Consider the following 15723-nt stretch of genomic DNA (forward strand, 5'->3'; position numbering starts at 1 on the left):
AACCTTGTTATACCATCCATTTTTGCTGTTATACCGCTATTACGCAGAAATATTAATAGTGATACTATCAACCAATCAAACCTCTGAGATTTCTCGGCTGATATTATAAGTATTAGTATTAGTATTAGTAGTGTTTATTTATTTATTAGTAGTGTTTATTTATTTATTTTTTTATCTGAAATGCAATTTTATTTACAGGACGAACACTTACACTACTTACAATACTAATGTTATACTTAGATTTACATTTACACTGTATTTTTTACTTACACGTCTTAATGTTAGTGGTACATTACTTACGACACTTCTTTGCATCGACACGTTGCTTCCATTACTTACTATACATGTATAGCAAACTAGTTTCGCAACCGGACATTTCTTTAGGTGGCATAGCATACCATAACATAGCATTGTTCTTGTCTTTTCCCAGGAGGTTTTTTCTCTGACACTCTCGGCTATGTGAGTAAAAGCTGCAAGAGATGTCCAAATGGTTCTTTTGTTGCATTTGATAAAGCACCTGGAAAGTATCATCGGGATTGCAAGTCATGTCCTCTAGGTAAGGTGGACTGTCTAGATAATCCCTCTACTATCTTAATCACTGTTAAATGGATGATTACGCTTCACTCACGCATAGATGACTTTAAGCTGTGGTCACTTAACCGATACCTAGTAAAACCAGCATCCTATCGGGACCTCTGCATAGGAGTTTCTTTGCATGGACCTCATTCGGTTGTGTAATGGTTATCCCACAAAATTTTATAATTATGATTCTTAGGTATTTTTTTAGTATGGCGTCACGTTATTATGCAGTGGGAGACATAAGACCAAGTTGACGGATAAAAACTCAATATTTGTGCTCATTAGACCACACGTAGCCCAAGCTCAGTTCGCAAACGTCATTATCACTCGACAGCGACAACCTAGAAGTCCTGCCCAAACATCTCTTAGCTAATAATTGGCCTTGAACTTTTTAAGACAGCAAGATCTCTCTATGATCACTGCGACAGATCGTCGAGACATCATTAACTACTCAATGATAGTTAATAACCAGGAAGAGATTTGAACATACAGTCGAACCTCCACTTACGGCCACATACTACAGCGGCTACTTTATTTGGTCCCGGCAAGAGTCCATCACATCGCTCTTGTTTTAACCTCTCTATCAGGGTCATTACCTCTCCACAATGGCAAAGGCCACTAAAACTCCTCCCAACCGGTCAAAATAACCTCTCGACAAAGGTAATTGATCAAGAACCGACGAACAGTGTATACAAAACCCCATTATTTTTGTTGTGAAAGGTCACGAAACTTGGTCCGTACCGCGCGTGGTTATCCAGGAAAGGTTTTCATTGAAGTTATTACATTGTTCAATATCATCATTTACAATGTTGAACATTGTGTCATTAAGAAATGATATATTGTTTCTAAATCTCCAACAGGTACAGAAACTGACTTCTTTGCTGGACACCGTGCTTGTAAATGCTTAGAAGGCCAATATCGAACCCACATGTTCCAAGAATGTTTCAAGTGTGGTCAAGGGGGACTGAAATGCCAAGATGATTATGCTTCATTGAAATCTGGTCATTGGTGGGAATGGCGAAATGAGACTCACAAAAATCGTTACCAAGTTTTCATTAAAAATCTCCTGGCATCTTCACCAATTCTAGATACTTTCCATGTACAATACCCGTATGCGATACCAACGCCTTATAAGTGCCCAGTTGAGGAATCATGCAAGGGGGATTTAGATTCCCCGTGTGAGAATGGGTACGAAGGTCCACTTTGCAGCGTTTGCAGTTCAGGGCACTTTAAACAGTTCAAAATCTGCACACGATGCCCTTCAAAGAAATGGATTGCTGGTCAGCTGTCCATAACCCTGGTCATTGTATTAATTATCATCGCCGTTTTGGTGTGGACGAGCCGAAGAAAAATTAAGAAGAGAGGAGAAGGCCGTCTTATGGATACGTTTTTTTCAAAGCTCAAGATCGTAATTGGCTTTTATCAGGTCACGCACGGTTTGCTGGATGCGTTCTCGTACATAAAATGGCCAGGTTCTCTTGAAAATATCGCGAAGTATTCAGGATTTCTTCAGTTGAATGTGCTGCAAATAGCACCTGTCCATTGCCTTTTCCCCGAAATGCGCTTGGATGCCTTTGGAAGCCTCTCTGCAATAATGGCAGTAAATGCTGGTGTCATTTGCATAGCTGGCATTGCTTACGGAGTGCATAGGCTTATGATCCTCAGAAATCACAACCTGGAGGACGAAGAAAAGTCTAAAAGAATCTCACAATCAAAAGAGCTGGTATACAGGAACATGTTTTTCTTCCTGTACGTAACGTACCTCAGCACGTGTTCTAAGACAGCCAATGTCCTTCCACTGGCCTGCAGGAAACTTTGCCGGGATGACAAGGAAGAGCTGTGTTTCAAGTACCTGAAAGCAGATTACAGCGTGTCATGCCAAGGTCAAAAGTACAATAATTACCTTATCGTAGCATACATTTGTACTGCCTACATTTTTGTTCTGCCTTCTGCCGCATTCATCGCCATCTGGAGACAGAGAAGAGCAGCATTGACCAAAAAAGATGCAGAGAGATCACAAGGTCGGGCCTCCAATCAAGAAATGATCTCTGGAATGGGTTTCCTCTTTGTAAATTACAAAACCCGTTCGTGGTATTGGGAACTGGTTGAAACGGCTCGTAAAGTGATCCTGACATGCGGTCTTATTTTTGTGGGACAAGAGAGTAGGTCCTACATCGGTTTGGCATTGGTCATCACTGGGATGTATGGGATCCTTTTCGCCTGGGTCAAGCCATTACAAGACGTGATGGAGAACAGAATGATGACGACTTCTCTTGCCGTGACAGTTGTTAACTTGGTGATTGGAGCGGTGAGCAGGATTCCTGCCGAAAATATAACGACAGGGTCGTTGGATGCTGATACTGACGCACTCTTATTCAAGATACTGGTGTTCGCTGCAAATTCGTTGGTGATTGGCCTAGTAGTAGGTAAGACTCTATTGTTAATATAACCTTGGATATAAAGAAACAATGCAACATACGTATGATGATTAATCTAAATTGCCACCCTTCCACGAGATCAAATGCCCAGTTCGAAAGTTGGTTGTCTTTGGCCATACAAAGACCTAGGTAGTCAATCTGTTGGCCTGGGTTCGAGTCTCCTGGATCTAGATATTCACAGGTTATTGAAGATAACGCTAATGCTTATTTTATTTTAATATTTTTATTTGTTTGTGCTGTTCGGTTTTTTCCTCTGTTTTTAACTTTGGGGAAGACTCTTAATTTCACTAGTACATGTACATTCATAATTCACCGAAAGTGAAATTGGTCAATACACATCGATCTAGTAGTGTTGCTATGTCTAGTTACAGTACTGTGAGTCTATGAGGATCGATTCCTAGTTACTGGATACCATGATACATCTAAATCTTACAAATACTAGTTAAGAATTGGTAAGCGTGCAACGTGCAACTATTGAGTTATGGATGCACGCGGGAGGTTGCTAAGCACCAAAGAAGCGTAAGAGCCGCGCAAGGTGATGGCCGAGTTCTTTAGTGCTTAGCAAACCTCCCGAGTGCATCCATAACTCGATAGTTGCACGCTGCACGTTTACCATTTCTTTTATGACATTAAGACTTTTGAGATAGTGTATGCTGAGTCTCGTCCGGCTTACATGAAGTCAAAAGCGCCAATTCATTTGGTTGAATCCTCGATTTTTATGCCCTTTCAAAGTCGAGCTTAAAGTGTGGCGCGACCGCGTTTTGGGGAGTTTGGGGCGGCGGTTACTGATGACGTCTACCCAGAAACCAAACACAATGGCGCCTCAGTCAGCTCTCTGTATTTGCTCGAGAAAATGGAAAACAAGACTAATCGTTCCAATATATTTTGGGACTAAAAACGTCCAAGTCTTGTTCCAGAATCATGTCTCTTTCGTCACTGGAATCAGAGTTAAGTTTCGACTCGGAAGACTCCGGAACAAACTTCGATCGAGCACGTTCGATAACTGTGAACTGCGCTTAGAGCTTTGACAGCAATTTGCAATATTTCAAGCGATGAAGGGGAAGACTTCTTGGCGGACGAGCTGCTTGTATATTAGGAATGGAAAGCTAGATATGAAGTGGAGGAGCAGGCAAACGAAAAGCAGGTAAAAAAACTCAAGGACTGCTTTGGATGGTAATTTCGTCACCTAAACACAAGATTCCCACGCATGTTTATAGCCCGTTTACATTTGTTCTTAGCGAGAATGTATTTTGTCAGGATATAGTTGTTCTATTAAATCCAGTTTGAGTTTTACTTTCTGGAATTCTTCATGTTTATAAGAGCGACGTAAGTGTTGCAGTTTTCGAGACTTGATAACCTCCAAAACACTGGCTTCGATCGATTGAAAATCGTATAATGGTTCGGACCTGTATTTTTGAAGCTGCGGGAAGCAAGGCGGAAGGAAACTTTTCATACAATTACCGATTTCACATTGTCACACGTTTAAAGTCGTAACTTCAAATAACCAGTGTAAATTTTTCTCAAAGTTTGCAATAAAATTTGTCGGATAAGCGAAAACGATGTGTTCCCTTTGCGGTCCGCAGATAATGTTACGCGGTCATATTTTCGACACTATTGCACAGAATGTTTGCCGCACTGCTGATTTCCAAACTTTTGAAAACTCTGTGAGACTAACCAGTTTGTTATCATGTAATTCTAAAGGATTAATCTTCGACTTTTATCTAAATCGAAAGAGAAGTAACTGCTGGTTGGCGGCATGCAGTTGCGATCTATTTACACATCAGTATATGGGTCGCAACGCTTCTTAATTGATCACACAACTTTCCCGGCTATGTTATAAATACTGCGGGACTGGAACATATAGGTTGTCGGTAGCACTTCTACAAATTGCTTGTTGGCTTTAAGCAGAAAAAATTTTAAAATGGACTATAAAAAGTTTGCGAGACAAATTCCAGTGAGAGTTCTTTAAAGGTTCTCACAGACTCAGTTCGCTTGTTTTGGTTCGACAAAATCAACCATCGCTTAAGGTGGCTCCCTTCAGTATTAACAGTATCTTCACTTGAAGAAGGATGAAGAACTAAAAATTTATGAACTACTTGTTTCACCTTTGGGTTTTAGCCCTTGGCATTCGCAAGGAAGATTAGCAACACACCTGGGGTTTCGTTTTCGTTCATATGAGTGTATTGCAGACTGTGGCCATAGTAACATCCAATCGTAAAGATAACCATCTTTTTACTATTTTCCACCTATTTGCTTCTCTTTCTATGGTTCGCCTCGGTATAATATCTTTGAACTCGGCAGTCATGTCAAAACGATTTCGGACAATAGTTTAATCTGAAAAAAATGAAAAGTTTATCTGGTAGATTCGCAAAAATTATTAATCTCCTTAATTTTGATCAAAAAAGAGAAATCCCTAGGAAAAAATTTGGTCAAAAATGATATTATGTAGAAGGCATCTATATCATGAAATATACAAACTTTCGCAAAATTTCACCGAAGGAAACACGAGAAAAATAAGCACTTTTTTCCTTCGTTAGCTTCTTTGTGACGTCATAAAATCTCGAAATGACCACGCGCGCATGCGTATCAATGACCCACTGGCGTCATTTGCGCGTGCAAGTCTGAAAAGAATCGTGATTAGCTCATATGTCCTACCTAAAGCTAGTTTCGCAATATTATAAAACATTTTTAGAGAGGAAAATTTAGAACAAGGAATTTTTACCCTATGGACAGCTAGCATCTTGTAAATGAGCAATTATGGCTGCTAAAATTCGACCTTTTTTTGTTGTTTGGTATTTCCGAAGTGTATAATAATGCTCCACGAGCTCGTTACACGACTTAGTTTGTTGGGGAGTAACATCCTGACTCATTCCAGATTTAGTGGAATCCTCTTCCGTCGTATCTTGGCAATTTGTGTCTGCTCCACAAACAACGCCAATGACTGCAAATAGGTGTGGTAATATATTTGTTTTGCTCCGTGCGATGATCGTGACGATCGACCAAAACAGTTTCTCTGGTTGTAAATCCTACATACCTCGTACTTTTCTCCTTTTAATCAAATACAGAAGGGTAAGGTCTTCTATTCGGTCGATAAACATTTTGAAACAAAAGGAGATTCACGCAAATTTTGTGATAAAACAGATTTCGAAAATGTGGACGCCATGTTTGTCAGCCTTTTACTGCGTAATCTCGCGAGCGACGTTCGCGAAGAGTTTTGAGCACTCGAGCCATAGCGCGTTTTTCGAAATCAGTTCGCGCGCGGTCAAAAAACTATAGGGAGTCACCTTAAGTTGCAATTATGGTACCAGCTCCATTGACCGATCATCGCCAGTAAATTGTACAGTATATCTTCCTTTAAAACTGGGATATTGCTGCAACAGCCGATAGCACTTCTGGAAGGCGTTTCTGCGCACTTTCCGAATGTGTATTGCACCATCCTGAAGGAAATGAGAGGGCGTGAGATATTTAACCTTCCTGGGTAGATATCACAACAACCGCTGGACCCATTCTCCTCAAACTCGGTCGCGAAACAAAGTGGCAGTGTTTAAGAGCTATTTTCGACATTTGGATTTTGGATTTGGATCACTTTTCCGAAGAATTGAAATCAAACCTCACATGGTTGAATCTTTTGGTGGCTGAGTTCTCTGTCCTTCACGGCCTCTTCGGAAAAAAGATGACAATATGGAACCAGACGTTTCTTAAAAGCGAGAGTGGATAAGAAAGCGAACAAACACGCTGGCTTTGAGTTGTTTGAGATGCTTTTATTCAATAACAGGTTTGTGGGTTTCGTTTTCCTTTCCACTTCGTTTTAAATATTTGATCAGTTGCGCGTCTAAGGCTGAACTTGAACACATAAATGGCTTTTTAAAATGATTTTCAACTTGATATCTAGGTTAACTGAACAGTTTGAAGTTGTTTGTTTGTCCGAGATTGAGAAAATGTAAACTATAAACTAGCCGCGATCCAAGAAGAATTTTGATGTGTCGCTTTTTCAGATTTTTGAATGAGTATTTTCGCGCGATTTATGGCGCTTTTGACCTATGTAAGCCGGACAAGATTCAGTATATACTATCTCAAAAGTCCAAATGTTATAAAAGAAATGGTAAACGTGCAGCGTGCAACTATCGAGTTATGGATGCACTTGGGAGGTTTGCTAAGCACTCAAGAAGCTGTCTAAATTTCCGCTATGCATTACTAACCTCAAAAGGCTGACACAGACCAGTTTGTTGTTTTCTTTGGTCCTTCTCCGAGTGCCGAGTGCCTTTGTATAGCTGATTCAAATATCTTAGGTGGAGGTCCGGCAAAAGACTTGAGCTCGAGCTTTCTTAGCTCCCAGGGATAATCTTCCTCATCTCCGGAAGAATTATTAGATTTATTAAAAAAAAAATAGGAATTATGTTTTAAAAAGTGTAAACATCAATGACAAAACTGCCGAGTTAAAGTACATATAAACAAACTTACGTGAGCGTGCAACCCACGGACAATGGATCGAGCGTATTAGCCAATCAGAACGCGCGCTTTGCTAAAGGCTATATTATAATTTATCCTAGCACACGGCAAACAAGTGCTCTGGCGGCGGTAACAAAAATCAGTATTGTTTTGTTGCGCAAAGTCAAGCTCTTAAGCTTGTGATAGGCGTTTAATGAGGGTTTACCTCAGACGGTTGACATTTTAAAATAAAGCTTTCTGACTGTTTACAATTAAGAGTGCCTGCCTGTAAAAATCAGACAAATTCTTAATTTCGCGGCAAGGGTCGAAAATTCGATTTCGCTCATATTCTTATGGTAGATAGGCTAGGGCATGACAAAAACTACTGAATAGTTTTTTTGACAAAATATCCTTTTATTTTAAAAAAAACATGCAAATTACCAACTTCCGTTAAAATTGTCATTTGACCCACCATTTTATTAAGCAAGTTTGAGGGCCTCGCATGCAAAACCACATCATTCTTCCGTCTTTAAAACACTCAAATATTTTTGTACAATGTTTAAATGTGTATTGGGTTGATTTTAGGGAATGTTGCGTTGTCTTTTTGGGTGCAAAATAATGAAATTTCGAAGACATGTATTTAATTCACTTAAAAGTACTTCGTGAATATAATTACTTTTCACCATGTGCGAAACCTTCAAATGGATTAAGCTTCTGGTGGTTGAATCGCAGAAGGATGGTCTACAGATTCCTGTAAAAATTTTTTGGGCAAATGATTGTGAGGGACGCGAGAGCTTTTCAAAGGGCGTGAAAAGTGCAAATATTTGACCATTCCCTCGTCAAATTTCAATTCACGGGTTAGACGTATATTTTAGCATGCGCCACATGACTTGACCTATAATAAGTTGAAATAGACACCGAGCTGACAATTTCGAAATGTTCTAACCTTATTTGTTGTAAAAGGCAGGTCCAAAGCCGATTTGACGTGTTTTTAGTCGATCTCTCACCACTCGTCCCATATGCAGAGGTTTGCTTCTGTTTACACAAGGTTAACGTCCGATGTACATCGGCTACTGTCAATCTATGATTGGTCGAATACCATGAATCTGTGACCATCTATCTGCGCATATGAACATCACTGCATCTAAGTCAAAAACGGCTGAGTCATTTGTAGATAGTTGCTTGCTTTGCACTGCGCCAAAATATTACGTTTGATAGATTGCTGACCACTGCCGATAAGCGTGCCGACGCGGCACAATCTTACAGCCGTTATTTGTTCATCACGCAATGCTGTCACGGCATATGCTACACATTTTGATCTCTTTTGTACAGAGCACTCTCAGGATAAGTGAAACAATTTAATCATTGTTCATCTGTTTGTTCATATGTAATAATATGTGTATATTTATATAATCGTATTCTATAGTGTACGTGGCCTCTGTCCAAATCACCTTTGTTGTACGTTCTGATGTTTCAGACAACAGCTGATAAAGCTAGTGCCTGTACTCACTAGAATTTTTTTTAAAAAATTGCCATAAAACAAATTATAGATCAATGAAGGAAGAATTAGCTGAAATAAAAATAGGAAATCACAGCGTGTCTAATTCGTGAGAAAAACAGACTAAATTTAATTAGTAATTACGTGAGTAAAAAGCCATGGCCATGCCATTTTATTTGGAGTATTTAGTTTGCCTAGTGGCGAGGCACTGGTATGTTTGTAACAGAAAATAGAGGACTGTTGTCAATACAGTCCAAAATTATTGTCAGTAAAATATTGTGAATAAAACACCTATTGACCGGTTACCTCCGCAGCCACCATTTGGTTGTTCCGATAAGGGTTTAATTATTGTCTTTACCCTTATTAACCGGCCACCCGAAATTTAAAAACTTTGTTTTGGAAAGGTCGATGGCAGATAAGAGTCTGAAATTGAAGGTGCATGACGAGTGATAATTCAAATACACGTCTATCATGACTGACTTGAACTGACTCCACGGTCACCCAGAAATTTATAACCCTAGCCCTAAATATTCAAGGTACTGACACCAACCTCTATTTAAGCGGCTAGCCCCATTAAGCGGTCACCACCCAATTACCCGAGGGTAGCCCACTGTATTACATGTAAACCAAAAATCATTGCACAGCACGAAAAAACCTAGGTATGAGTTTAGCGTTAAATTTTTACGCAGGGCATGTAGGTAGTGGTGGTAGAGTAAAAGATAACAACTGGGGCAATGGTAAACTATTCATTCTTTTCATTTCTTTATTCAATCTCTTCCTACTCAACACGATTGTGTGCTCCCAGTGGTTCCAAGCCTTACGAAGCCTTATGTATTAGGATAGAAATTGTCATACCCCTACCCCCTAAAATGGGATGACAGCATTGGGTGACGAACAAGGAACCGCTGCAGGCAAGGATTCAAGCCATCAAACCATGATGATCAAACGTAATATTTTGGTGTAGTGCAAAGCAATCAACTATCTACAAATTACTTAGCCGTTTCTGTCTTAGATGCAGCGATGATCATATGTGTCGAAAGAGGGTCACAGATTCATGGTATTCGACCATTAAATAAGTTGACAGTTGGCGATATACATCGGATGTTATGTAAACAAAAGCAAACTTGTGCTTTATGTGCGACGAATGGTGAAAGAAACACGTCAAATCGGCTTTGGCCCTACCTTTTACAGCAAAAAGGGTTAGAACATTTCGAAATTATCAGCTCTGTGTCTATTTCAACTTAACATTGGTCAAGTCATTTGGCGCATGCTAAAATATACGTCTGACCCTTGAATTGAAATTTGACGAGGGAATGGTCAAATATTTGCATTTTTAAACGTACTTTGAAAAGCTCTCGCGTCTCGCACAATCATTTGCCCAAAGAAATTTTTACAGAAATCTGTAGACCATCCTTCTGCGATTCAACCACTAGAAGCCTAATCCATTTGGAGGTTTTGCACATGGTGAAAAGTAATTATATTCACGAAGTACTTTTAAGTGAATTAAATACATGTCTTCGAAATTTCATTATTTTTCACCCCAAAAGACAACGCAACATTCCCTAAAATCAACCCAGTACTCATTTAAACATTGCACAAAAATATTTGAGTGTTTTAAAGACGGAAGACTGATGTGGTTTTGCATGCGAGGCCCTCAAACTTGCTTAATAAAATGGTGGGTCAAATGACAATTTTAACGGAAGTTGGTAATTTGCATATTTCTTTGAAATAAAAGGATATTTTGCCAAGAAAAAAAACTATCCGGTAGTTTTTGTCATGCCCTAGCCTATCTACCATAACAATATGAGCGAAATCGAATTTTCGACCCTTGCCGAGTTATTTTCTATTTTTATGGACGGGAACTCTTAAGTTGTCATTTGTTGGTCAGCGGTTAAATTTCGGCGATGTAAGGTAGGGGGAAAATTCAGTCGACGAATGAATTTTAATGTTTACCGTTGTCTCCTCTGTTTAGATATGTCATGGGAGAACAGGTCCAAGAATGTATATGAGACATAGGTTTTGCTTTGACAACACTGTAATATATAGTAGGACCTAATACAAATTACAGAAATGAATATTTAGGATATGATTCAAATGAATACAAGTAAATACGAGGTTTTGCTTATGAAATATATGTCAGCGGCTAAAGCTAGGAAACAGGAGACTTGGAGGCTGCACTGGATCCAACAATAAACTTCTAAAAAAACAAATGTTGTAATGCAAAACCTCATGTGGTCATGAAGACCGGAGACAAATTCTAATTACATCAAAATAGGAGCCAAAGTGATCTAAACTAAAGCTAGCGAGTAAACTTGAAAACAAGCTCACCCTGGCGGTCGAACTTTCTAAGGAAACTACAAGAAATACAAAATGTGTAAACTAACAGAAGTACAGGCGAATTCAAGACATAGAAACAAGGCTAAGGAGAAAAAAAAAATGGCTAGTTCGTGGTACAAAAAATAAGTCCGTGGCCGCATAGAAACGGAAGAGTGCACAAAATGGTATCCTAAATTTTACGGCAGAAACAACAAGTGAAGCAAAAGATTATAGCAAGATCGCAAGGTGATGGCTAAGACTTACCAATATAAAGTGTAGAACAATTCCAAAGCGGGCGAGCAAAGCTCTAACACGTTAAGCACGCCACACACTGCTTACTGTATGTACACGCCCGGTCATGTCGGTCCCAAGGCCCATGCGCGTGGGCCTAAGTAGCAATCAATACTACTGTCGACTAAATAGTAGCGCATTGGCGAAGAAAGCCACCTGTCTCATGAATAATCCCTTTACTGATTTACGCGAGTTTTGCAACTTCAAGTAGTTTGGTCAGAATTGCATATGTAACTTCTGTCAGGTTAGCCTTTCTGGACACCTGGGGCGAACTACCTAACAGTGCCTGTAAATGGAGCGTGCGGAAAAATATGGAAACGGTTGCATGCTATGGAAAAAAATTATTGCGCCGGAGCATTCTTAAGCCCACTAAACCTTTGGATCTTTATGCTTCAAGATCTAAAACTCTGGAACACTGGGACTACCAAGACTGCAACGTTTACATGGGATTTTAGCAAAAGCGAAATATCGAGAATATATTTCGCATTTTCGTATTCTTCACTGTGTTTACATCTAGATTCTTGTTGTTAGAAAGCTCAGCATTTTTTTTTGATGTTTAAGTTTTAATTATTTAGAAATTTAATTCCCAAAAAGACCATTTTTCACTGAAGCGCTAAAAGTTTGGTCGTGTCTGATAGAAGCACCTCAAAGCTTTTGAAAACCAAAAAAAGGTTTGCTATAGTTCTATTTTTGGGAAATAAGGTGCATATTCCACTTTGCAGCCAAAGAACAATCGGAAAGATTGTCACGGTGTTGAACTGATACATCTTTTCCTATAAACAAAAGTTAAAACAATGTCTCAGAGTGAAGTTAAAGTTCTATGGAAGGAATTACAATTTGTCGTGCTCCTGTCAGGATTTAAGAGCGTCTTGCTGTAACGTTACTGGAGTATATAAAAGTAACAATACCTGTGCAACCTATGCACGGTTTTCTACAACTTTGTCAGGATGAAGGTCTTTACCAACTTGCTCGAAATTGTATCTTAGAAATTGTTTGAATTTTTATTTTATTGTCAAGGTGGCCTCACCTATTTTTCAAATTAAAGAGCACAACTAGACCCTACAATTACATTTTTTCGAGGGCTAGCAAGCTAAGAATAGTTGTGTAAGCTACCCCATAATATCAGCATACCATCTTTTAGAAGTAATTTAGCCTTGCCATAGCCGCATGTAATTAAAACCTCAATTTTATATCAAATTTTTCAAAACTATACGCCTCGACGACGTTACTTCACGTCAAAATTCAGGTCAAATCGATGGGCTGGCAAATAGATTGCCTATCAAAACTATTTTTTCTGGGTAAAGTTGCACTCTACATCAGTTTTATCGCAAATCTAGTTTGCTTGCGTAAATAACGCAAAGACTAGGAACTTAAGCTAATTGCCTGACAAGTGGTATCTTTCATACCGCGATCATTATCACTGATCGAGGAAAGGGCTGCCGCTGGGTCTTAAAATAAAAATATTTAGGTCTCTACGATCAGTTATTTTAGCAAAAGTTTTATTTTAACCGTTAGATCGAAATTCCTCGCAAACATCTGATTACTACTGTTTAACAGCATTCTTTAATTTTGTGTCAGCCTTTTTGCGAGTAGATTTTATTTGTGAGATATTTGACAACTAAGTATGACTGACTGCTTAGACGATTGACGCTTATTTTTGTTTTTCTTACTTGGCGTTTGGTTGTTAATTTTTATCCTGTTGGACAGTTGTCGACTAATCCTATTGAGACCCTCTTGAAAGTGCGATGTTAGGCATGTGATAATGATTTTTAATGGAGAATAGAAACTGTGAAATTTTTGCCACCATTGATGTACTAGATATCTCACGTGCTGTGCCAAAAACATCGAGTTTTCTGTTTTCGTTTTGTTCTCAGTTCAGTACGCCTTGCACCTCTATAACTACCTCAAGGAGTGGCGTAAAAATCCTCGTTGCTCCTTTTCTTGCTGTCTGGCGTTGTTTCTCCCTCTCGTCGATTTGCAAGGCGAAATTCGAGGAATGGTTGGAAAAAACGTCCTGAAAACCCAGCTGCAAACGGGACACTTTGAAATGACTACACTTCGTGTGGCTGTTAAAGATAGTGGAGCATTTGATGTTACTCTCGAAGAAGGTGAACAAGGCGATGATCACGCTTTGGACCTGCAGGATGACAATCGTCCAGTCGCCAAAATCAGCAACAAAAAATGTCACCAAGGAACACAAACAGAATTCTCTTCGCTTTTGACAGTCGCTGATTTCCCGGCGCATGAGACAATTGAAGACACACACCTGTAAAGCAGTGTGAGTTTATACTAACAAGGAGCCAGGTAACTAGAATAGCCCTTTTAACCTTTCCTATTGTATGATGCATACCAGTTCTTTAGTTCCTCTAGAACCCGACTCAGAAAGAGTAGAAGTTAGAGCTAACACAACTGAGAGTCATTGCTGAGCACTATAAAGGTTGAAATACTTCAACTCACTATTTCAGACTTCAAGGAAGACTACTTTCTTGACAATATTTAGACATTAATAAAATATCACCTTTTTAAGATACAGCAAATGGATCCCTCATTTGCTCTGTCAATGGCAGCATAAATGCAATTTGACGGATAAAAGTAAACTCTCAAAACTAGGTGGGTAGAATAGACCAGTGCGATAGTCTACCTTTATGCTCCGAGAAACGTTCCTCGATCTTTAAAGAAATTGTTCATAAGAAAGTTTTGTTTCTTGTTTCAGTAGTATTTGTAATCGCCGGCTTTCTCTTTCAAAATCTCTCATTCTCACTTTTGAAAAGAAAGCTGGGTAACCACTCTTGTTTTCCAAAGATCCAAGCCTTTGTGTAACATGTGGGTGAGATTTCTATCTGATAGTAGAATTCCATTTTAGTATGCTGTTTAATTTCAGCAAGAGATGTTAAAGCTTCTCTCGCTACTTATGATAGGTCGCAGCCCTTGGCATCCAGACGCCATTCATTCAAATGGAGACACTATCAGCACGTCTCCATGGTAACAAATATACCTAATGAGATCAAGTAACTAGATGTAAGAGCTTCATACAAAAGTTTCGAGAATGTTAAAATAGCCCAAGTTTTATTAACCTTAGCTAGTTTAGCCTGGAGGTGGATATCACACTCCTTGGGTTTTTGTTGCAATAAGACATATCAAAACCGTTTTGCTTTGCATAGATAACCCTGAACTTAGTCTACAAGATTAGATTTTCTGTTGGTTATGACGTCATATGAAGTCACATGGCATTGACAAGTCTGACATCTTTGATCCAAAGTTGTGGTAAATTTATGATAAAATTCTAGGCAGGTGAATTACAAGTTGATTTTCATTTTCGTAAAAAAATACCGCACAACTGTGTGTGTGTTTTTTTTTTTTTCGTTTTGTTTTCATGGCTGATGACATGTGCGTCCCATATTTGTCAACTGGGCCTGCTAAGGTAACTGCAAGAGCAGGCAAATAAAAGAAAGGAATCCCTTTAATTTCATATTTATTATTCCAGAACGTTCCATCACTAGTGCCTGCATTTCATATCTTAAGCCTGTTAAAGACTGAGGGATTTGCAGACAATTTATAGGTTTTCAGTAAAGTTTTGGTAGACGGAAAGGAATTGAAATAATCAACTGCAACATCCATTTCAGTTCATAATTATCTAGCTTTCAAGAAACATTTTTCGCCTGTGCTTGCTCAATAAAGTTTGTAGGGATTTTGATTAGTTTTCCGGTAAACTCTGATAAAAAAGCACAGCAGGATAACAAATCATGGATAACCTTACTTCGTAAACAGAAGGACATTATATACAGATTTTGATTGATGTGTTTTTATCAGGCGTGTGTGCCCGCCAAGGAATATATGGACGACAGGTCTCCAGCGCCCGCTATGAGGGAATTTGTAGACAATTTTAAACATTTCCTCGAGTAGTCTGTCATAGGAGAAAATCAGGAAAACAGTATGCTTCTGTATTCATTCCGGTTCATATTTACCCTTGCTCATAATATAATTGCACTGAAGAGTGCTGTTAATATGTCTGATGACACTTTGATATTCATCTCTTGCACTAAAGGTAATGTATTCAATTTATACGTTTATCGTAACATTCATGGTGAGATGCAAAAGCAGGGAAGCTTATTAGGTGGTAAACTAGAACGTATCTGTGACACTTGTATTGTGCCTGCATGGGTTTTTTTCAAT

The 15723-nt window shown here is 39.0% G+C and overlaps 1 protein-coding gene across 1 annotated transcript; it reads left to right on the plus strand.

Moving 5' to 3' along the window:
• Window positions 1-1439: 1439 nt before the first annotated feature.
• On the plus strand, window positions 1440-14540 carry LOC149105471 (uncharacterized). The gene is made up of 2 exons (XM_089271556.1): window positions 1440-3005; window positions 13425-14540. Exons 1-2 carry the CDS (start codon window positions 1508-1510, stop codon window positions 13820-13822), a joined length of 1896 nt encoding a protein of 631 aa, XP_089127682.1. The 5' UTR covers window positions 1440-1507; the 3' UTR covers window positions 13823-14540.
• Window positions 14541-15723: the final 1183 nt, after the last annotated feature.

This window comes from Orbicella faveolata, unplaced genomic scaffold (genome assembly GCF_042242905.1).
Source record: "Orbicella faveolata isolate gen_17 unplaced genomic scaffold, um_ofav_v1 contig_34, whole genome shotgun sequence".
Classification (NCBI taxonomy): Eukaryota; Metazoa; Cnidaria; class Anthozoa; order Scleractinia; family Merulinidae; genus Orbicella; species Orbicella faveolata.